Source organism: Pleurodeles waltl, chromosome 1_1 (assembly GCF_031143425.1).
Source record: "Pleurodeles waltl isolate 20211129_DDA chromosome 1_1, aPleWal1.hap1.20221129, whole genome shotgun sequence".
NCBI classification, from domain to species: Eukaryota; Metazoa; Chordata; class Amphibia; order Caudata; family Salamandridae; genus Pleurodeles; species Pleurodeles waltl.
Genome location: NC_090436.1, coordinates 940,107,944 through 940,130,354, shown reverse-complemented (window position 1 = coordinate 940,130,354; position 22,411 = coordinate 940,107,944). Strand labels below are relative to the sequence as shown.

Below are 22,411 nucleotides of genomic sequence, written 5' to 3'. Positions count from 1 at the left end.
CCTTTTGTCAAGGTGGCTGGTCTTCAAAGTTCACAAACCCCTAGTGGAGTGGCTATATAACATATTAGTTCCATAACTGCAGACCAAGGTGAAAGGTCGTAGTAAACGGACTAGAAGAATAAACCTGTGCGTGTGTCCTTAAGGTGGTGCTGGGCTGCTAAGAACCAGTTGCAGTTGTGCAGTTTACTGACTGAGCTACTAATATTGCAACCTGACTGTGTAGGATATTGTCATAAGGCAGACCCTAGGTCCTTTTTGTGTGATAGACCCGGACTCCTGATCAGACCAGCAGCACCTGTAAAGGTGTGGCTTTTTGCAAGGATGTACTGATTTTGCACATCATTTTGGGTCGATCTGTGGCTTTTCCAGCACATACTACTCAAAAAGACATGCCACTCACACCCATGTTGTTCTGACAAATCTTTCTCACATCTCGGGAAAGCTTATGCCCTATGCCCGAAGGAAGATTGCTTATGGCAACCAATCCTAACAGTCCGGACTGCCAATCTTCTGAGTGGTATTAGAAAACTAACAGAGAACGGAAGTTTGATAACATACAACAAAACTTCTAGACAACTCTTGCATCTAGAGGATGACTTTACTGAATACAAGTATACCACGAGTGAAGTGATAACATTAATCCTAAATTTGTACCCCTACGTGCTCAAGCAGAAGTGGTTATGCGTTCACAAACAGCAGAATGGTCTAGAGTTGTTCTACATTGGTGGGGCCTAGCACTCCCTTTCAGAACACATGTCCCAACCTTCTTCTTGCACCCAACATACTTTAATGTATACCTTATTGATGCTTTGTGTTACAGGTGTTGATTTTATCCTGTATTTGAAGAGCTGCTGTTAGGAATCGTTAAGTGAGGCTGAATGAGGTGGGGTGGCTGGACACTGATGATGTGACACCTGCAGCCTCTTTAAATGTCTGGATAGGCATTGTGTGCAGAAGTGGCTGAGGTTCCAACTGGAGTGGATATCAAATAAGAGATTTTACTACGATGTTATTCACAGTTTCTCTTAATAATTCACAGTAACAAATCCCTCATACATAGCAAAAGAGAGTGAATGTGCATATCCCAATATAGTTCATTTGAAAGAAACATTGTTTATGATAAGGAAGGATCAAGAGTCAGGAAAACTATCCTGTAAAGATAACAGCTCACGTTATCTGAGGACTACAATAAAAGTCCAACAAATACAACTTTCAGCGTACTCCAGCAGCTACAGAATACCTTTATGACATCTATAATACATATTATTTAAAAAAAAAAAATGCTTACCATCAGCATGGTCTGCGTTATGTAAGGACGTGGAGTAGAGATCATTTCCTGCCACCACAGGGTTATGTTTGCTGGAATGCATATGTTCACTGCAAGATGTAAGAAATAAACAGAATGAAAAATATGAATGAAAAACGTTTGCATTCAATCTACAAAGTTGATTTCATACAACAGCTCAGAATTAGAGCATACTCCATTTCCCACACCAATCGATTGAAGTGGTTCTGAAAATTATTGTGATTAACTGCTTTGGCTAAAGGCACAAGGAAACAAGATGTGAATAGGCAATCAATCTAGATAAAAACAATTCATAGACTAGAAGTCATGATAAAACAGAGAGCGAATCCCAAAAGAAACTCCAGAACACTAAGCATGGTGAATATATGAAACACTGGTAGGTGGAAAATACAGAAAGGGGAAGGTAATGTTGGGGTCATGTGAAGAACGTGTGCCAATAGCATGGAGTACAATACGCAGACGTCATGATCTGCATGCGCTGGCTGCAGACTAAATTCTGCGACATTTCCCTAATCTTCCATAGTACATGAATGGGGATTGAGAGGCTATTAAACCAGACTGTCGCATGAAAGAATTTAAACTTTTGCAGGAAGTTGTGGTTTTGCTACCATATGTCAACAGACTACACCAGCAAGTGAAGGAATTCCATGAACACAGAAGTCTGTTTTTCAATTTTAGCATTGTAGACCTTCTAACTTCTAATTTAAGCATTGGACATTCACAGGAACTTGTTGGATGCAAATTTGTACTGTCTTTTATTAACATTTATTTCTTTGATCAATTCTTGATATGCATGTGAGGGTCTTCAATGACTACATGTTTTTATAGCAATACATTTGAACTTGTTACTAAAGGGAAATTTGGACACAGAGGATCAGTATGAATACTGGTGATGCCTTAAGAACTGTTAATATAATTTTTCTAACTAATGACAATGAAGACATATCAGTCAAAGTGATATTTCGGAGACAATTTCAACAATTGTTCTGATTAATGTGTTGAACCCTTATAGGGCCAGCAATTAGGTGGCTGAAACGGTTCATCTGACTAGACATAGGAGGTGTATCACAATGACTCTTGTGCTTTTAGTCATGTAGCAGAGACACACACAAATAACCACTACATATTTTAATCTACAGATAGATCTGCAAGTGCTAAATTTAAACCTGTAGACTTCTTCACACTTTGGTAGTGAAGTCAGGTGAAAAAGAAATATCATTTAGGAAGAAGTATCAACCTTTAATTTCCCCTAACCCAACTAGAAACTGATGTATGGTTAAAACACATGACAGTGTTTCCTCAGTCCTACATGCCATGCTGTATGGGTGAGAGTTTAAAGCACAATTAGTAGGACACGTGTACAAACAGCCTAATTGTACAAATACTTCAGAGCTCAGTATACATTTCCCACAGACTGTCACACTTTTGTTTAGCTATAGACGTGCCAATTCTGCAAAGACCTCTCTACTTTATTAGCACCAGAACAGCATTAACAAGTCAGACTGGCTTGTTTTTAGGTTTCTCCGAGACAGTGCTTGTGCTGTAGCTTGCAAGACATTTTGTTTACTAACAGGGAGCTAACAACCCGCTCATTCCTTACCAATGGCTGTCTTCGTCATTCTCATTTCCTTGTTTCTCTTTATTTAGTCAGTACGCTGGTTTCACTTCTTCAAGTGTTGACACCTCCACTGGAGCACGACCCAAGTTCTGCTCCGTGGTCCAGTGCAGTGTCCTTAAAATGATTGTGCTTTTTATGAGGCACGTTTTTCCTATTATTGCTTGCAGTAGTCCATAAGATTGCATTTTTGCAGAACGTCTCTGCCCCCTCCCACTCGTATTGTTACTTGCTCTTCCGGAGCTGTTGCTTGACCCGTGCTCCCCTCCCCCACAGCACTGCTTTCCTTGCCCAGCACACCCACATCAGTGCTTCCCCATCCTCTAGTCCTCCTCGCCGGTCGCTGCTTGCCCCATCACCGCACCTCCCTCTCAGGTCTCTGTTTGCCCCCACCTCACAGGCAGCTTACTCCTGTGGTTGCTTGCTCTGTTCAAGACGCCCTCTCCGCATTGTTGTTTGACTATCCCACCCCCCAACAGAAATAAATGCTATGGCATGGCCAGCACTGGCCAAGTCAAGGTGCTTTTTTTTGCTGGAAAACGTTTAGCCATGGTGCACAGCAAACGCACTTCTGTACAACATTGCTAAAACACACTGATAATGCCCATAGCTATTGCACAGGTGAGACCTATTGGCTTTGCTCGTTTGCATAATGCATTTGCACAGGGAACAAAATATTTTAGCACACCCATGCACCCAGAGGAGGAGACCCAAAAGGATCCATGCTAATATACCACAAGACTGACAGGCACCTCTGGGCAACTAAAAGAGATGAGTGATGGGCCTCTGAGCAATAATGTGCTGTGGGCGAGTTGTTGCGACACAGTCATGCCACTAAAGTGTTCGGACTGAAAAATATTTTTTACTGTGTGCACCAAAAACAGATGCTATCTGAAGCAGAGAAACTGCATAAGTGTATGCATTTTCGCGACACCATGCTGAATGAACACAATACTTTACTGTGCAAAGCTTCAAACCTTTTTGATTAGCTAGTGTCTAACTCTTCCCACACACAAACCATAGGGTCCCATGAAATAAGCTCTTGTAATGGGACATGAGAAAGTTGAGACTGACTCTTTGACTCACCCTGAAAATAATCACTTTTCCCGAATGAGCAATGCGGTGATATAAACAAATGTCGTTACATCAAATGTGTGGTCATAAAAGGTTTCTTTGAATTCTCTGCCATTTTAAGGACCAGCCTTCCACATCGCATACACAGATTGCACATGTGTTCTCGCATGAGAAATTATTGTGCACAACAAGAGACTTGCAGACTGCCCATTGCTTCCCATTTGTGGGCTTCTTTGTCACTCTTCTTTGGTGCCTCTTTATTAGCCAGCGCAGGCTAAGCCGTCACGTCCGTTTCCTTCGTGGAGCACAGACCAACCACTGATTGATTCCACTTAATCGGCAGCCGTCCGCTGCTCGCGCTGTGATTGAGGTACTATTTCTTTTTTCCCCATCCTACTCCCCCTTGCACCTGGCTCTTCATTCCTCTCCCACCTACCCCTTTCTCAATGGTGCTGCCTACCCAGTGTTATTTATTCATTTTTTGCAGCGTTACGTAGCGCAAACTCAACCCAAAGGTATTGCAGTGCTTTACATGGGCACCAGTTACGTTATATTAATCGATTTCTTTTTGTGCGTTTTTTTATTTATTTAGGCACGGGACATCTAATTACACAGCGTTACATTCAAGTTTTTTTTTGTGTAGACACAGGGACATTACATTATACAAGGTTACATTTTTATTTTTTTAGGCCCGGAGCGATAAGGTAATTTGCTCAGAATCACAAAATTGAGCCAATCCCAAGACTCAAACCTGGTTATCCGGTTCCAAAGTCGGCAGCTCTGGGTAGAACGCCAGACCCTCTACCCTACTGGCATCTCAGTATGGATCGTAGTTTTTTGACATGGGGTTATTTGACACGAGAGACACGTATAAGGGCAATGCGATCCATTAATCCATTTGATCGCCTTGTTTCTGTTTTTAACGCTAAGGGAGCCTGTGTGTCTTTCCTTGGCCTGTCTGGGATGCAGTGCTCCACCGCAAAGGGCGCACTAATACTCCCCTTCCCCCAACCTCGCCCAGCAAAGCTGCTATTCCAGCTGCCAGCCAGACCCTCCTAAAACAAGCACATGGATCATGATGCAGTGCCTTTACAGCACAGGATTACTTAAAATGTAAACCAGTCCTCGTTTACTTTAAAATCAGCATGGGGGAAAAATTACTGTCAGGAAATTTCTCATGTGGTTGCAATCATATATTTATACTGCTCCTTTTGCAAATGCTGTCTCACAAAGTACCCTGTTTTTTTTATACCTCGATTTTAAACAAGCATTGGCAAAGCCAACAGGTCTTGCCTACGAGAGCTATTGGCTTTGGCAATATTTTGTACCTATGTTGTAAAGCAACGCAGATGCTTTGTAGTGTGGCTAAAACTAATTTAAGAAACCTTTTTAACCACACTGCAAATCCATGCTGCTGTATAACATGTATAACGTGTAAACATTGTTAAAGCCTATAACTCTCATAGGTGAGACCTATTGGCTGTGCCATTGCTTGTTTGAACGTGTCAACAAGGAACACCACAGATGCTACAGCAGCCTAGTTCAATAGCTATGGTCAACACTTCCTGCATATTTCTCTAGTATCTCCAATCATAAAGCCTAAAACTCCACAAAGTACACAATGGGACCTTTTATCTCCAAAAAACAGTATTATTGAATGCCAGAACAGCATCAGTCAAGCCGAACCCAAGAAGTTCCTGATGCGACTTGGGATTTTGAAAATATAAAACAAAGCATGCGTGAAACTGGGTTGTTGGTAGACTGGGGTGTGAGCCATTTTCAAGCACAAGCACCACCCCAGTCCTTGTCAGGGCAAGGCAAACCCCAAATTAACCTGTGCTCACCCCCTTGGTAGCTTGGCACAGAGCAGTCAGGCTTAACTTAGAGGCAAAGTGTAAAATATTTATTCAACACTTCAAACAGTTTAACAGTGAAAACACAACAGACGATCCCACAATAGGTTAGAACAATAGAGCTGAATTTAATAAATAAAACCAGACTAAAACGAAAAAAAATCCAGTCCATAGTATTAGAGTTATGATTTTTTAAAGAAGAAACTGTAAAATAGCACCTAAAAGCACACAGCACCAACCATGGCTATCTGGTCTGGGTCAGTATCAAAGGTTCAAGCCGACTGCAATGTAGCACAGGTTGCCAGAAGCTGTTGGCGTAGCGAGGAAGAGCAACTCAGCAGTTGCGGATGAGCGCTCTTGAGCTTCACATAGGCAGTCATCTGCGGGCATTCGATGCTGAGGTGCATGGAAGGGGGCTGGCAGAAGCTTACACTGATTCTCGGTGTAAGCAGCACAATTTGGTGCATAAGGGCCCACTTGCAAGGCAGAACAAAGGACTTCCTCAGAGAGAGGGTGTTACACCCTCTCCCTTTGGAAAAAGGTGTCAGGGCTGGGGAGGAGTAGCCTCCCCCAGCCTCTGGAAATGCTTTGATGGTCACAGATGGTGCCCATCTCTGCATAAGCCAGTCTACACCGGTTCAGGGATCCCCCAGCCCTGCTCTGGCGCGAAACTCGACAAAGGAAAGGGGAGTGACCACTCCCCTGACCTGCACCTCCCAGGGGAGGTGCCCAGAGCTCCTCCAGTGTGCTCCAGACCTCTGCCATCTTGGAAACAGAGGTGCCGCTGGCACACTGGACTGCTCTGAGTGGCCAGTGCCAGCAGGTGACGTCAGAGACTCCTTCTGATAGGCTCTTACCTGTGTTGCTAGCCTATCCTCCTTCCTAGGTAGCCAAACCTCCTTTTCTGGCTATTTAGGGTCTCTGCTTTGGGGAATTCTTTGGATAACGAATGCAAGAGCTCATCAGAGTTCCTCTGCATCTCTCTCTTCACCTTCTGCCACGGAATTGACAGCTGACTGCTCAGGAAGCCTGCAAAACCGCAACAAAGTAGTAAAGACGACTACTGCAACCTTGTATCGCTGATCCTGCCGCCTTCTCGACTGTTTTCCTGGTGGTGCATGCTGTGGGGGTAGCCTGCCTCCTCTCTGCACTAGAAGCTCCGAAGAAATCTCCCGTGGGACGACGGAATCCTCCCCCTGCAACCGCAGGCACCAAAAGAAGTGCATCATATCCTCTGGGTCCCCTCTCAGCACGACGAGCGTGGTCCCTGGAACTCAGCAACTCTGTCCAAGTGACTCCCACAGTCCAGTGACTCTTCAGTCCAAGTTTGGTGGAGGTAAGTCCTTGCCTCCCCACGCTAGACTGCATTGCTGGGTACCGTGTGATTTGCAGCTGCTCCGGCTGCTGTGCACTCTTCCAGGATTTCCTTTGTGCACAGCCAAGCCTGGGCCTGGGTCCCGACACTCTAACCTGCAGTGCACAACCTCCTGAGTTGTCCTCCTGCATCATGGGATCTCCTTTTGTGACTTCGGGTGAGCTCCGGTTCACTCTTCTTCGTAGTGCCTGTTCCGGCACTTCTGCGGGTGCTGCCTGCTTCTGTGAGGGCTCCCTACCTTGCTGGGCGCCCCCTCTGTCTCCTCACGCAATTGGCGACATCCTGGTCCCTCCTGAGCCAGAGCAGCATCCAAAAACCCTAACCGCGACCCTTGCAGCTAGTAAGGCTTGTTTGCGGTCTTTCTGCGTGGGAACACCTCTGCAAGCTTCTTCACGACGTGGGACATCCATCCTCCAAAGGGGAAGTTCCTAGTCCTCTTCGTTCTTGCAGAATCCACAGCTTCTATCATCCGGTGGCAGCTTCTTTGCACCCTCAGCTGGCATTTCCTGGGCATCTGCCCAATCTCGACTTTGTCGCGACTCTTGGACTTGGTCCCCTTGTTCCACAGGTACTCTCGTCCGGAAATCCACCTTGGTTGCATTGCTGGTGTTGTTCTTCCTTGCAGAATTACCCTATCACGACTTCTGTGCTCTCTGGGGAACATAGGTGACGTTTACACCTACTTTTCAGGGTCTTGGGGTGGGCTATTTTTCTAACCCTCACTGTTTTCTTACAGTCCCAGCGACCCTCTACAAGCTCACATAGGTTTGGGGTCCATTCGTGGTTCGCATTCCACTTTTGGATTATATGGTTTATGTTGCCCCTATACCTATGTGCTCTCATTGCAATCTATTGTGACTGTACATTGCTTGCATTGCTTTCTATTGCTATTACCGCATATTTTTGGTATTGTGTACATATATCTTGTGTATATTTGCTATCCTCATACTGAGGGTACTCACTGAGATACTTTTGGCATATTGTCATAAAAATAAAGTACCTTTATTTTTAGTGTATCTGTGTATTGTGTTTTCTTATGATATTGTGCATATGACACCAGTGGTATAGTGGGAGCTTTGCATGTCTCCTAGTTCAGCCTAAGCTGCTCTGCTAAGCTACCTTTTCTATCAGCCTAAGCTGCTAGAAAACCTTTTCTACACTAATAAGGGATAACTGGACCTGGTGCAGAGTGTAAGTACCCCTTGGTACCCACTACATACCAGGCCAGCCTCCTACATACATTTCCTGCTTCTTGAATACATTGCTTCCTGACCTCTGGGCTGTCCAGGGCCTACCCTAGGAGTAACATATATAGTGAATAGGAAGGTTCGGGCAACACAAAAGGTTTAATATGTCAGATCAAAATGACAGTTCAAATTACACACACAGGCACTACAATGGCAGGCTTGAGGCATGTTTACAATGCTCCCTGTACCAATTTAGCACTTAAAGACCCAACTGTGAAGTACATTATTGCTTAAAATTCAGGACAGTTGTATTAAAAACATACTGCATAATAAAGAAATTAAAAATGAAAAACATGTTTGAAAACATGAACCTTAATCCAGTCACAGCTGGAATACTAAAACTGAAGAGCAGAAGACAGCAGGAGGCTGGTCATAAACAAGATGTTCTGAGGGAGGTATTTTTTATCTTTTAAACAAAATAGCAGGCTCTTGTTTTCATTTAAGTATCCTGGAAGCTGCCTTCACAGCAGGCATTGTGGCTTAACAACAAACGTATGTGAAAAATATGTTTAAGTTTACAGATTCATTTTTTTATTTTAAAGAAAAGGAGGTTACCTTCAAAAGCAAAAAAAACATTGACTATTGGGATCAACAGGCACACCTTTCTAACTAAATTGCTCCATCAACCAAGATGTTTTTGTAGCTTTGAGCTTTTAATAAAATTCACAAATACAGCTCTCCTATTTCCAGTTCAGGTATCTCTTGGAGCTCCTGGTTTCCTGTCGTAAGATATTTGTACTATTTAATATTTTGAGTGCTTTTGTACAATGAACGGTACAAACTAAAAAGTGCAACAACATTGTATCAAATCAGAATGCATACTTATTGTAATACAAGAAAATTTAGGTAGGTATACCAAGGCACCGTGCTCTTTCTAATGTTTCGGAAAAATTCCGACACAAAGATGCAAAAATGTAGGATCAGAGGATGGTGTCCATTTGAGAAAAAGAAAACAAGAGAGTGGCTGAGGAACTGACAGCAGCACAGAATAGCTACAAGGAACATAAAAGACACTAGATAACAGAAATAATAAGAGTGGGGGAGGAGCATTCTTGAAAACAAGACAATGAAAAACAATCAGAGTGGACAGGACCTTTATGAGGCACTACTATATTGATTCTATGGTTCGCAGGGAGGGACATTTTGCCAGTTTGGTCATGCAGGATTTCCTAGTGTAAAGTCCATTCCTCAAACTCGCCACTGACTGTGGAAGGGAGGGTATATGCTGGATACCTATTCAAACAATGAGGAATCTACAGTTAGAAGTCCAACACAAGAACAAGTTTTTTTATCTTCAGTATAGCTCTTCCTCATGGATACTCTAGTGGCAGATTCCTCACCTTCTGAACTTTCCCAGGTACTAGACTTGATCCAGAAAGGTTTTCTGCAATGGTCTTGTGCGGCAATATGTGGCACACTCAGACTCAGCAAACAGCTTAAACCCACCTTCGGAGAGGGTACACCTACTCCCTGTACGCGGACATCATTTAAAAAATAAAAAATAACCTCCTGCCACTCAGATGCACAGCAACAGACTAATCAGCAATGAAACAGTGAGTGAGATCTAAAATAGGATCCAATGACCTATCAGAAGTCCACTTCACAAAAAGGGGAGAAGTGTGGGTCAGTAAGGAATCTGATGTTAGAGCATCCACTTGAAATAGCGATACTGAAGATAGAGAACTTGTTGTTATGATGGATATTTTTTAATGCAGATTCCTCACCTCATGGATAGATAACCAAGTAGTACTCTCTAAATAGTGGCGAGTCTGAGAGGACTGAACATTGCTCCGGAAAATCCTGCAGGACCAAACAGGCAAAATGTGTCTCCCTACGAATCTGAGATCTAATACAACGGTTCCTGGTGAAGGTGTGGATGAACACCAAAGTAGCAACCTGGCAGATATGGCGAACAGGAAGACTCCTATCCAAAGTCACAGTGGTGGCCTTGGCTTTGCAGGAATGAGCTTTAACCCCTCAGGAGGCTCCTTCTTGGTGAAGACATAGCACCCCTTGATGTAGTGGATGATCCAGTTTGATAAGGTCAGTTTCCGAACTGCCCTTCTCTTCTTTCGATCGGTGACTCTGACAAAGAGTTGTCATCAATGCACGCAGTGCTCCTTACTCTGATCTAACTAAGGGCTCTCTTTGGGTCCAACCAATGGAGCTTCTTCTCCTCCGTAGGGGGATGTGGTGGACAAAAGAAAGTGTGGAGCATGATGGACTGCCGTATGTGGAAGGTAACATCACTTTTCGCAAGAAAGGATGCTTGAGTCATCTGTAACAGTATATCCACCCACTAGTTGATATGCTGTGGCTGCACTAACAGTGCCTGCATCTCACGTCGCATGCAGAAGTGAATTCTTGGGAGAAACAGCTTGGGGATCAGAAAATGAGAAGAACAACTGTGCATGGGTTTTAAAGTGTGCATATCAAGAACAGAAGCAGCAAATTAAGGGCCCACTGTGGCATAAAAGAAGGCACAAGAAGAATATACGTAAGACCTTTCAAAAACAGGGATCACAACTGGTGACTTAAAGAAGGAGGGTTAGTCAGGCAAACCCAGGCAGGGAAAAAGGGCAGACAAATAATATTTGACAGTGCCCACAGCAACAACTTGCCAGGCCAGGAACAGAACAAATAAAAGTACATCAGAAAGCTCACCTTGAAGCAAATTGAGCAGATGGTTGTTTTACCAGGCCATAAATATCACAGCCAGAATAGATCCACTTGGTGGACGGATGAAACGTGGCTAAGACCACATTCATCACTTCTGCCAGCAGGCTAAAGCTTATCAGCTGGTTATGCTTAATCTCTGCACATGGAAGTGTAGGCTGTGGATGTTCATATGAAGAACTCTACCATGTTGCTAGGATAGCAGGTACTCTAGAAGAGTGAGGTAGAGTGGAAGGTGTATGCACAGGCTCAACAGTTAGGGTTCCAGACCCCTCAAGCCCAATCCGTGACTATCAGGAAGAAGTAGGCCCCGATCCTCCTGACATTCAGAACACAGGAAGCAGCAGCAGAGCAGAAATGTATAAAGGACACTGGAGTCCAACATATGGCAGAAGGCGTCTCCCAAGGAGCCCCAAGGCAGAAATTTCAGGACGCGAAAATCATGAGCATTCAGTGGGGGCGAAAAGATCCACCTAATGCACACATCACTGGGTGAATTTACCTTGAAATACCACAGTGTGGATACACTACTCATAGTGGGCTGATGATATCTGTTGTGCCTGTCTGCTCTGGAACTGAGGAAGCCTGCCAGGTTACAAACAGTCAGAGGAATCCTCTGAAGGTCCAGAATCGCCAGAATCCCAGTATCTCAAGGAACAATTCACACAACTCCACTGAACAGGACTGTACTTGATGTAAGGCAGAAAGGCACTGACAACTGACAGAGGTTGATATGGTGTCCCTGCTACACTGGAGACCAGAGGTCACTGATCTCCACCCCGCCCAGGCCTCAAGATGACGCATATGTTGCCATGATCGCTATGGATGGGGAAGGAAAAGCAGTGAGCTGCACGTCATTGTCATCCTGCAACCACCGTTGAAAGTCCTGGGCAGTCTCATCCGAAATTAGAATGCTTTTCAAGAGACAACATTAGTGCTGCACCTGCTGAAGGCAAAGGCTCCGCTTCTGAGCTCACATGTGCAAATGGACACAAGGCTCAAGCAGGGTGCACACAGCCACATGACCAAGAAGCCTCAAAACGGTCTGAGCCATAAAGAAGCAGCATAACATCTAACTTGTACCTCTGAACCTGAAGAGTTTCAGAACAGAGTGGCTATAACCTATACCAAAGGAGTAGACCAGAGAGTCTCATAAGCCTTAAAGGACAAATGTAAGACTACAGCTCAGTAGGTTTAGTTGACAAAAAGATTATTTATAAACTGGGTTTGCCTATGTGTTTAAACTAAAATTCACTTTATAAATTGCAGTTGAAGTTTTAACCCCTTACCTAGAAGGACGTCCAAAAACGTTTGTGCTCAATAAAGTATGCAGATGATTTCCTTTATGCACACCCGTCATAGGAAGCATATTAATGTTGTTGACAGTGAGGTCAAGTCCATTTATGCTAATCGGCATTCTCTCCTCTGCCAATATCCTTACTAAGGTGGTAAAAATCCTTTAGTAGTGCTGTAGAATCTCTACTATGAAGAGGGTGCCCACCATTATGCCACAATCAACCATATGTTCTATAACACCTTTACTACAGTCTCAAAAATGAATCTATTGGGGAGGGATGTGGGAGCAGTGAGTGGGAGACAAAAGTACTGTACACCATAACTGATTTGTTCTTGTTTTGCCTACTGCAATATTAAAAGCATTAAAATCAATAAAATGAATCCATGTTAAACGGCACAGCAGGTATTCAAATTATTCGATTCTGGCAAAGAGGGGAATTAGCAAGCTAACCACCAGCTGCTGGTTCGCACACTGCTGTCCATCCTGCCAGTTGTGGAACAGATGCAGAACTACTAAATAATGGAGTTGGCACATAACAAACAACTATTTTTCTGAGAAAAATAAAGACTGCATCAGAATATCCTTTTAATATTATGAATGAAGCTTCTGCTCAAATGCCAGCCAACATTGCACTGAAGCTGGATGTACATGGCCCCAGGTGCAAGGGGAACAAGAACTACAGCATGATATAGCATAGTATGTGTTACCCTTTTACAATGCAGAGCAAGGGCTTTCTACCATCTCAAGGTTCCAAGAGATAGGTAGTGAGAGTTTCCTGGGCTTCACTCATCGCACACTAACTACTTCTTGGTAAACATCCCAATTGTGGATGGTAATCCTTTTAGCATTCTGTTTCTATTGCTATGTGACAAAACAGGCACTTTCAAGTTACTTGTCATTTCTGCATGACTTGAGTGAATCTCGCTTCTAACTCTGGCCAATTAAGGATAATTGTTTAGAAAGCAAGAAATAAAACCTAAACTTGTTTTGAACTTAAGTTGGCAAGTTTACAAAATCAGTGCTATGAACTTCATTTGCATTATGACCCAGGTGCATCCACAACCGTGTTTTCATATGTCACAGCTCTTAGAAAGGAGGAGGCTTTTGCCATTATTGCACATCATATCAAATGTTTACACGCAAACAGTAAGAAGCCCCAAGCTCATTTGTACAAATTGTATTAGGGCAAACAGAGCCTCATGAGATAAACTACCTACTGAGCAAAACCATAATACTGTTTTAAATTACTTGATAATAATAGAGAATGAGCACATAAAAATGTGCCCAGGAAATAACAGTCTTTGCAAAATGTATAGCCAAATCAACATAATTTAGGAAATAAACACCTCTTTGCTTTTTTCCTAAAAATCTGGTGGACCCCAAACACTTGTACCACAGCAGGCAGCAAGTTTCAGAGTTTGGTAGACGGTACCTAAAAGTCTTGGTCACTCTTCTATACCCTTACTGAAGTTGCTGATAGTTGTTGGCTGACTGAAGAGCTTGTGTCGGCATGGAATGATGGGATTTTGGTAAAGGAAGACATGATGCACGGTGTAACGTGACTTAACTGAACTCATTGAAAACAGAAGACAGTGCAGAAAGGCTGAGGGGGAGAGCCGTGCTCCCATCAAGATTCGTGAAGTCAGATTTTGCACTTCTATGGAGATTGTTATAGTTACTTTAAGAGGAAGCTAGTCCTAGGAAGAAAATGCTTCCTTAAATATCAAAGTAAAGTACCTTCAGACACATTACGCAATGTGGTACACAACCATGGTGTGGGATTGTACACACTCAAAGCGAGTGCATAACTTGCACACAGAGGCATGTTAAATTAAAGGAGAAATAGGTTTTCCTTTTCACAAAATAATCACATTCAGCGAGCAAAAGTGCCGGAAAGGGCAGGCAGAAACAAATCAGTTGGTGAACCCACTGCACCTCATTATAAATACAGGTGGCCAACAGACAGATCTTCAACCACACAGGCCCTTATGGTAGCCTTCGGGTTGACAAAAAGTTATTTCAGTTACATGTTTTAGTTTTGAGAAGGGAAAACAAACATATTAGAAAATTGGGAAGTGGCACATGTTCAATGTTGACTTGTAAGTTTACTTGCTATTTTACATTTGGTCAGTGAAGATGTGCCAGTGTAATACTACATTAACAAATTATAAGGGGGCAAGACACAAAGGCTTGATTTTATATGGATTCGTTTTTACCTTATCTAGTGGTGGTGCAACAACTATGAACGTATTGCTCTAAAACTGAGTGCAGCACATTGATACAATAGTTCACTATTAATTGCCAAAAATGCATCAGTAAGACACTCTTTATTCCTTGCACAGAACCACGCAGTAACCTCTGAAAAAAGCAAAGTTAGTCTTCCAGGACAATCTGACACAATCTTTGTTGAACAGCCCTGTCTAAAATGATGAACCTGAATGACAGGATTTGTTTTGGTCCTCAAAATGCATGCACTTTAACACCAACTTGCTATCACTCACTAGAGCCTTACCTGTAAACAAAGGCCTCCTTCAGGCTTTTGTTGTCCACTGGACTGGTTCCTTCTATAACCGGTGAATCCAGATTAGTTGACCCATTGCTGATGTGGTCACTGCTTTCATAGCCAGACTCTGTTCTCTGCATTTGCCAGCTGTCTTGGTAGTGGGCCTTATGCTCAGGAAGCCCTTTGCTCTTATCTCGCTCTTTACCTTCAGATTCCAATGAACTTCTACTACCCGTATCCAGTTTGCTTTCATCCTCATAAATAGTTGTCAATCCCTTCTGCTTGGGACTTTCTCTTTGCCAGCTGAAATTCTGTTCATTATTGAACTGGTGGTTACTGCTTGCGTTTGCCTTGTGCCGTGGGCTATGTGGTTGCTTCTTTTCAGTTTCAAGGAAAACACTGTCCACATTCAGGGTCTCCCGTCTGGGCTTCCAAGCCCTATGGCTCTTGCTGCTCCCCTTGCTTTTGGGTTCTCTGATGCTTTCTGATTCATAGGCCACAGAAAAGTCACATTTTGTCCTGCTACCAGCCTTATCTGTAGGAAGAACCTGAGATTTACTGGACATGGGCACAAAGGCAGACTTGGCCGGATGTGTAACACGCTCATGTTTGTAAGGACCTTTTCCTTGGCTATAAAAAAAGTGATGATCCGGTACTGGTCGAAATCCATTACCAACAGGTGTTCCAGACTTAAATTCGTATGTCGCTGGAGGTGATCCGGACTTATACTGGTTTGAGTCAACCACTAAATCTGAAAACAGATGAATATCTCTCTTAGTACAATCTTCAAAGAAAACAGTTTTATCTTCATATCATGAAACTATTGTTTCACCCGCACAGTTCAGACAACACCTGACGCCTACAATGTTAATTAAATGATGGAGCAAATTGTAAAAAGAAAATCAGTGAAAACATTCAACATAACAATCATATCTGCGGTATGGTACTATTCAATACAATTACTCTACAAAATACAACAAAATAACGTACTTGATCAGATAAAAACAGCCGAGGGTATTTTGGTCAACGAAACTGTAGTTTTCGCTCGAAATAAAACCCACATGCTTTCTTTTTCTGTTAGGGAAAAGCCTTTGCAGTTGCCTACTTGTACCTTTGAGCCTTTATATAGCTCTGAATATTGCCCCGGCCTTTCCCTATGAATTTTGGATTCCAATGGTCCATTACAATCACTCCGAAGGACTTCTGCATCAGGTTTACCAAGCAGAAGATAGTATGAAAAAGTTACTTATCTGTAAATACTGTAATGCAGCTGCGGTAACTTTCATGTAATATAAGGCAGTCAAGTTGTCTGTTTTTATCGTAACATACGTGAATTATTTCCCAACATCATGCTGGGAACATTAGATAGTTTAGCAGAACAGGTTTTCAATACTGCAGCGGACACCGGAAACAACAGATAAACCTTCACAGAACCGCACCAAGTCATTCCAGCTCATATGTGACCTGAAATCCACGCAATCAGGTGGAGAGGATCTAGGCTCCAACCCTCATCAGATTCAAACTGCCAGATTTTCTATCATCTTGCAACAGGAAGTCCTGCAAGCTCTACTCAGACACTCTTCTGATTAAATTTCAGCTGCAATCTTGGCTTCCAGCACATACATGGCATATTTTGATTTTTTTTCCCATGAAAACCATGACTGAATCCTCTCGCCCAAGGACTCTGTTCAAACCTTAGAAGTACTGTGAAGCCAAGAAGATGTTCTGAAGCTTTTTCTTCTGCAGTGCTGAGCATTTAATGGAATCACATGTTAGAATTATGACTCCCAATAGACCACGTATTAAAGAAATTATGCATAAATGAGGCTTACCTTACCATAAAAGGTTTTGCAGTACTGCTTGACCACTGCAGTTCCAGCCAATGTGTGGCCATAAACACAAAGGCCCTCATTATGGCTTTGGCGGTCTTTTACATAGACTGCCAAAGCCAAGGGTGCCAGAAGACCGCCAGTGCTGGTAGTCTTCTGCCCACCATATCACAGGTACTGCTAAGTTTCTGCCACAATTTGGGCGGAAATCCAGCAGTAGTCGTGCTGGCAGGCAGAGGCGCAGGAGCGGTTCCACCACTGGCAAAACCCTGCCAGAAAGACGCTACCAGCCGTATTATCGCCTAGCGGTGTCCTGCTGGCAGGGCGCTGCAGGATGTGGAAGCGCCTGTTCCCTGCCTGACGACCTCTTTCCCGGACCAGGTAAGTTGATTGTCCGACAGGGGAAGGGGAAGGGGTGGGGGGGAGGGGGTGCGTGTGTATGTGTGTGTTGTCTGCGTGTGTACATTAATGTGTGTATGCGTGGTTTATGCATGTCTGAATGTAGAAATGAGTGCATGTATGCATGTAAGTGTGTATGCGTTTGCATGTGTGTATGTGAGAATGAGTGTTGTGGTGAATGTGATAATGTGAGTATGTGTGTTGTGGTGAATGCGTGTATGGATGCATGTGTGTGAATGCGTGTATGTCAATGTTGGTGATTGAGTATGCGTGTTGCGTGTGGGTGTCTGTGCATGTATGCATGGGGGGGGTTAGGCGCGGGCACTGTACCTGGTGGGGGGGGGGGGCGCTGTACTTGGTAGAGGTGCTGTACTTGGTGGTGGGGGATTGTGTTTGCGGGGGTATGCGTCTACCTGTGACAGGGAAGGAATTCCCTGTCACTGCTAGCATTTCCACAATGGTTGTCGTGCAGTGCTACCGGCGCAGAATCCCCAGTGGAAAGGCGGCTCATTATACCGCCAGTGGTCTTCTGTGGACCACTGGGTTGGAGATACTCATCTCCTGCCCAGCCGGTCTGACAGCCCTGGAGGTACAAGTGGGGATGTGGCGGGTTGGCCTCTTCATAATGTGGCGGTCTTCACCGCCAGCCTGTTGGCAGTGAAACTGCCAACTTTGCCCTGGGTCATAATGACCATTAAAGTGTCTAGCGAAGGAGCGCACTGACAACCAGGCCACTTGTCTGAAAATGTCCAGTAAGGTTAAGTCCATCAACAGTGCACCTGTTGCTTCCATGCCCCTTTTAGAGTGTGCTCTAACTTAATGCCTCAAAGGCCTGTCAGCTTTGATATGATAATAAGATAATCAAGAGATAATCCATCGGGGCATGCTTTGCTTCGACAAAAGACATCCCTTGTTTCAATTAATAAATGAGACAAACAAATGGTCTGTTTTCTGATGTCTAAAACTTTATATTGAGAGCATAATAAACATTTCTTAATGTCAAGTGCAAGGCTTGTTCAAATGCTGCAGATGGCTGTGCGTTAAAAAGCGTGCAAATAAAGTAGCTCTGGCTGCTTGAAGGAAAGTGGTATTTTTACAGGCTCAAGGCGTACAGAAGCTAGACTGTTAGGACCAGAGATACTGGGTCATTGTGCAAGATCGTACCCTGGTTCTTGGAAAACAGACAGGGATCAGCTTTGAACTGGACAAGGGTTTGAACTGAAAGGTCTCAATGTTCTGTGATCCCTGCTGTCTCACCCACGCAAGATCATTCTGGAAGGTTCTTTTTCCATTTTCTGCAGCACCCTTAGGGTGAGCAGTATCAGAAGAAAAACATTAATAAGTGTCCATAAATAGGGATGTTGATGTCGTGTGCACAGTCAACGCTTGTCAGAGGGATCACTGATGCATGAAGAGAGTGGGGCTGAGCGATGAACCTTGAGTTTGCAGGCTTTAGAGGAGTAAAGTGTCTGGCTTACAGGTTGTGTTCTATCTGTTAAGAAGGAGCAGATCCAGTGAGAGTGGATCCTTTGGTGCCAATTTCATGCAGGTGCCTGATGAGGACGGAGTGCAAGACCATACCAAATGCTGCAAAGAGGTCCAGGAGAATGAGAGCTGCTATGTCTCCTAAGTTAAGGACCATGCAGATGTTGTCTGTTGTGGCGGGGACTGCTGTTTCTGTACTGTGAGTGGGTCTGAATCCAGACTGTATGATGTTGAGAAGCTGGTGGTTACTGAGATGGTTGGGTGCTGGGTTTAGCATAACAGAGATGGGTCTGTAGTTGGAAAGCGTAGCTGGGTCAGTGGATGGTGTCTTGAGCAGGGGCATGAAAGTGGCATATTTCCGGGTGTCGGGGAATGTAGCTGAGTTGATGGAAGTGTTGAGGACAGGTGGTAGTGCTTCACTGATTGGTAGGTGTCCTTTGGTGAAGGAGTGGTGGGGGCATTGGTCAGATTACCCTTAGTGGGTGGTCTTCATGGTAGCTGCAATTTCGATGCATGTGATGGCAGGCCACAGGGTCAGGATTTGTTTATCGACTGTGATGGGAAATCTAGTTGCGATGGTGACGGGGTCTGGTTAAGGGTCGAAGTTGTTCTATGTGAAGGTGAATTTTGTTACAGTCGAATTTCAAGAGTTTGTGGCAAATGTCTTGTGAGGGGTTGTTGCTGGAGGCTGCAGGTGGCGCAGTAAAATCTTGGACCATGGTGAAGATTTCCTTGCTGCTGTTTGTGCTGGCATCGATGATATCTGCAAGAGCTGTGCTTTTGGTGTTCCTTATCTGCTGGTTGGGGCATCTTAAATCTGATGTGAAGATGTATTTACTTGTGGGGTCTTCACTTTTTCTCCACTTGTGTTCCAGTTATTTGCAGTGGTGTTTCGTCAGCCTGCGTTCTTAGGGTACTAGCTGGCCTGAGAACGGGCTTGTGCCATTGGGTTGTGCTTGATGGGAGCCAGGGTGTCCGTGCAAGTGCTGATCCAGCATTTGAGGTTTTTAATGGCTTTCTGCAAGTCGACGGTGCACGGAGGCTGGTGCACGGAGGCTGGTGCCCGGAGAGGGCAGAGGCCCACTCCTTTTCAGATGTGCTTTTCCAGCTGAGGCGGGCAGTACCTGTGGTGGGAGGTCTGTGATTGAACGGGATAGGTTCGCTGAAACTGACAAGGGTTGGGTCTGTCCAAGTCATAGTTACAGGCTTGTCGATGCCATGAAGCTTTCTTTGTTTATGGATAGCAGCAGTTTTCTTATAATTGTTTTCTTCCCTTTAAATCGGGAATCTAAGTTATTTTTCTAAATTAGGGCAATTCTGGTTTAGAAGTGCAGGCTCCTTTCGCTTTGGGGAACTAACTCTACTGCTGCTTTTAGGAATAATTTATTTTCTGTTTAAGAGGCTGCAAATGACAATACTTTTCTTTGTTCAAACGTGTTACTCGGGGTCACGATAAAAACCACTGTATCAACATAATTCACTATATCAAGCATCCAATGATCCAATATTATCATGCTTCATACTTGAAGACACATTTGCACTTTTCCCCATTGTTGGCATGGTCGATGAGGGTAGAAGAACAAACAAAGTCAGGATCAACAACCTCTTCCTTGGTCCTCTGTAGCCTTCCTCCATATTGTCACTGACTGTATGGAGTGATATAATATTTCCCTGTAAATAATAGCTCTGTCTAAAGAGACAAAAAAGAAAGAAGAACTTCCAGATTGAAAAGATATCTGGTCATACTGAGGCCTTCTATAAGAGGAGTATTTTGTCTCCTTTTCAGGACTCCCAGCTACTTGGCTGTTTCCATAACGGTCTTAGCTTTTTGAAGAGCATCGTAGACATCTTAACCAAAAAGATTTTGTCCATTAGAGGATTACTCTTGACTGTACCTTAGGTACAAAGGTAATACTGTAGAACCAGCTGTACCTCTTCAATATAACACCTGTCACCATCTGCCTGAAAGCCATATTGAGGTGTCAAGTGCAGATGAAGTTACTTCGCCTTCTCGCAGGTCAGCTTTGGCTTGCGCTCTACAGTCATCAGGTAATTTATTATTCAGTGGAAATATGTCATTTCACAGGTGTTGATCAAACTGTAATAGTATGGTCCTTGACAGCTGTCAGTTTTACTGTTATCTATGATTGTGTTATCATTTGGAGACCTGGATTTAATCTCCATATTTTTTGCTGAATCAGGATGTTTAATGAGAGTTTGTTACAGTCATGGTCATCAATTAACCCTGGCTCAGTACTGAGGAAATTACCTACATGGAAATATGACTGATAAGCCAAGGAGTAACGCATTGACTCATAGACCTGTGTATTCTCTAGGGGTCTCTCAGAGCTATGTATTGACATACCACCCACTGAACAGAAACAAAATTGTTGATTGTAGCAGTAGGCACAGAAGAGATCTAGCACTCCTACAGTACAACAGATTGCACAGAGAGATCCAAACACATACATTCCATTGGGACGACAATGAGTTTTTTAAAAACACTTGCAAAGATGATGTAATAATTTTAACTGCCAAAAACAAACCTTTAAATAACCAGGTGAGAGAGCAATTTCAAAGGTTGAAGGGTTTTTGGTCAATTTAAATATGAACTGGAAGATCTGAGTAATGAAGATTTATGACCCTACAAACGATTGCCATACTTTCTGAAATAACGTGACAATTAAAAACTTACAGTCTAGGTAACCTCAAAACTATTCCAGGGTGTACATTTCAACTTAGCCTTTAACTTTGTGTTGCGACTGGTGATCTAGTACATGATAAGACTCCCACAATCCCTTATACTTTTACTACAGGAGGAGATAGGGCATTTCTCATAAGTTTTCATCTTATCATCTTCTTAGGCAGAAAGCATTAGTGTCAGAGTTCAGTGACTGGTACCATCGGCTGAAGCTGCCAAGGTGTGCTCTCGCTCACCTTGCAGCTGGAAAGAAACATGTATATTGCCTTCTAACGACGTATACCTCCTCCTTGCCAAAAGTATTAATCTTGCCCTCTGGTCATTGTGGAGCCAATTTCTTGGAAATACATTGCTTCTGAAATGAATACTGAAATGCAAAAGCTGGAGAATGAGGAAGAAAGAACTCAAGGTGTGGCCATCTCAGTCCTTGGCCACAGGGTTCATTTCTGAGATTTTAAAAAGAAGATGGCGAGGGGTGCTGATTGACCATGAAGCAGGAAGTCAAAGGTGAAAGCTCCCTCTGACTTACTTATTATTATTGAACTAAGTACGATTTTACTGCCTGCTTTTGCAATCATTATTTCCTCAGACCTCAAGAGTTTTGCTATAAATTGACTCATTGAGCACTTCAATTGCGGGACAGGGGTAGGGACTGAAGACTTTTGTGCAGCAAGACATCTTACCAGCTATGTGTGGACAGAGCTGGGAGTCAAGGACAATGGTACCAGCTCCATGGAGAGTGCTGACAGGAACCAGCTCATGTATTATCTTGACTGTGTCACTGTGAGGACAGGTGACAACTAACAATGGAATCAAGACACTAGCCTGGTAATTAAAGTTAAACTATACAAAGAGAGTGACATACAGTGAAGAAGATGACAACAAAATGTTGCTGAGGTGCTGAGCTCATCCTCTGCTCCTGGCACCTATAGGGCAGGGCAGGGCAGGACAGGACAGATGTATTACAAGAAGTCAGTAGGTTTGCAGTAGTTCAGGAGCCATGCAAATTATTAAATCTGGTGAAATAAAACAACATCCACCATTCTTTGAC

General features: G+C 43.6%; 1 protein-coding gene across 1 annotated transcript in view; it reads right to left on the bottom strand.

Moving 5' to 3' along the window:
• The window catches only part of USP53 (ubiquitin specific peptidase 53), a 255,961-nt gene that overhangs the window by 83,674 nt on the left and 149,876 nt on the right, over positions 1–22,411 (bottom strand). Inside the window, exons 12-13 of the mRNA XM_069230167.1 lie at positions 14,956–15,697; positions 1,289–1,377 (exon numbers count right to left, since the gene is read on the bottom strand). Of these exons, the coding sequence (XP_069086268.1) occupies positions 1,289–1,377; positions 14,956–15,697 (831 nt within the window). The remainder of the gene's footprint in view (positions 1–1,288; positions 1,378–14,955; positions 15,698–22,411) is intronic.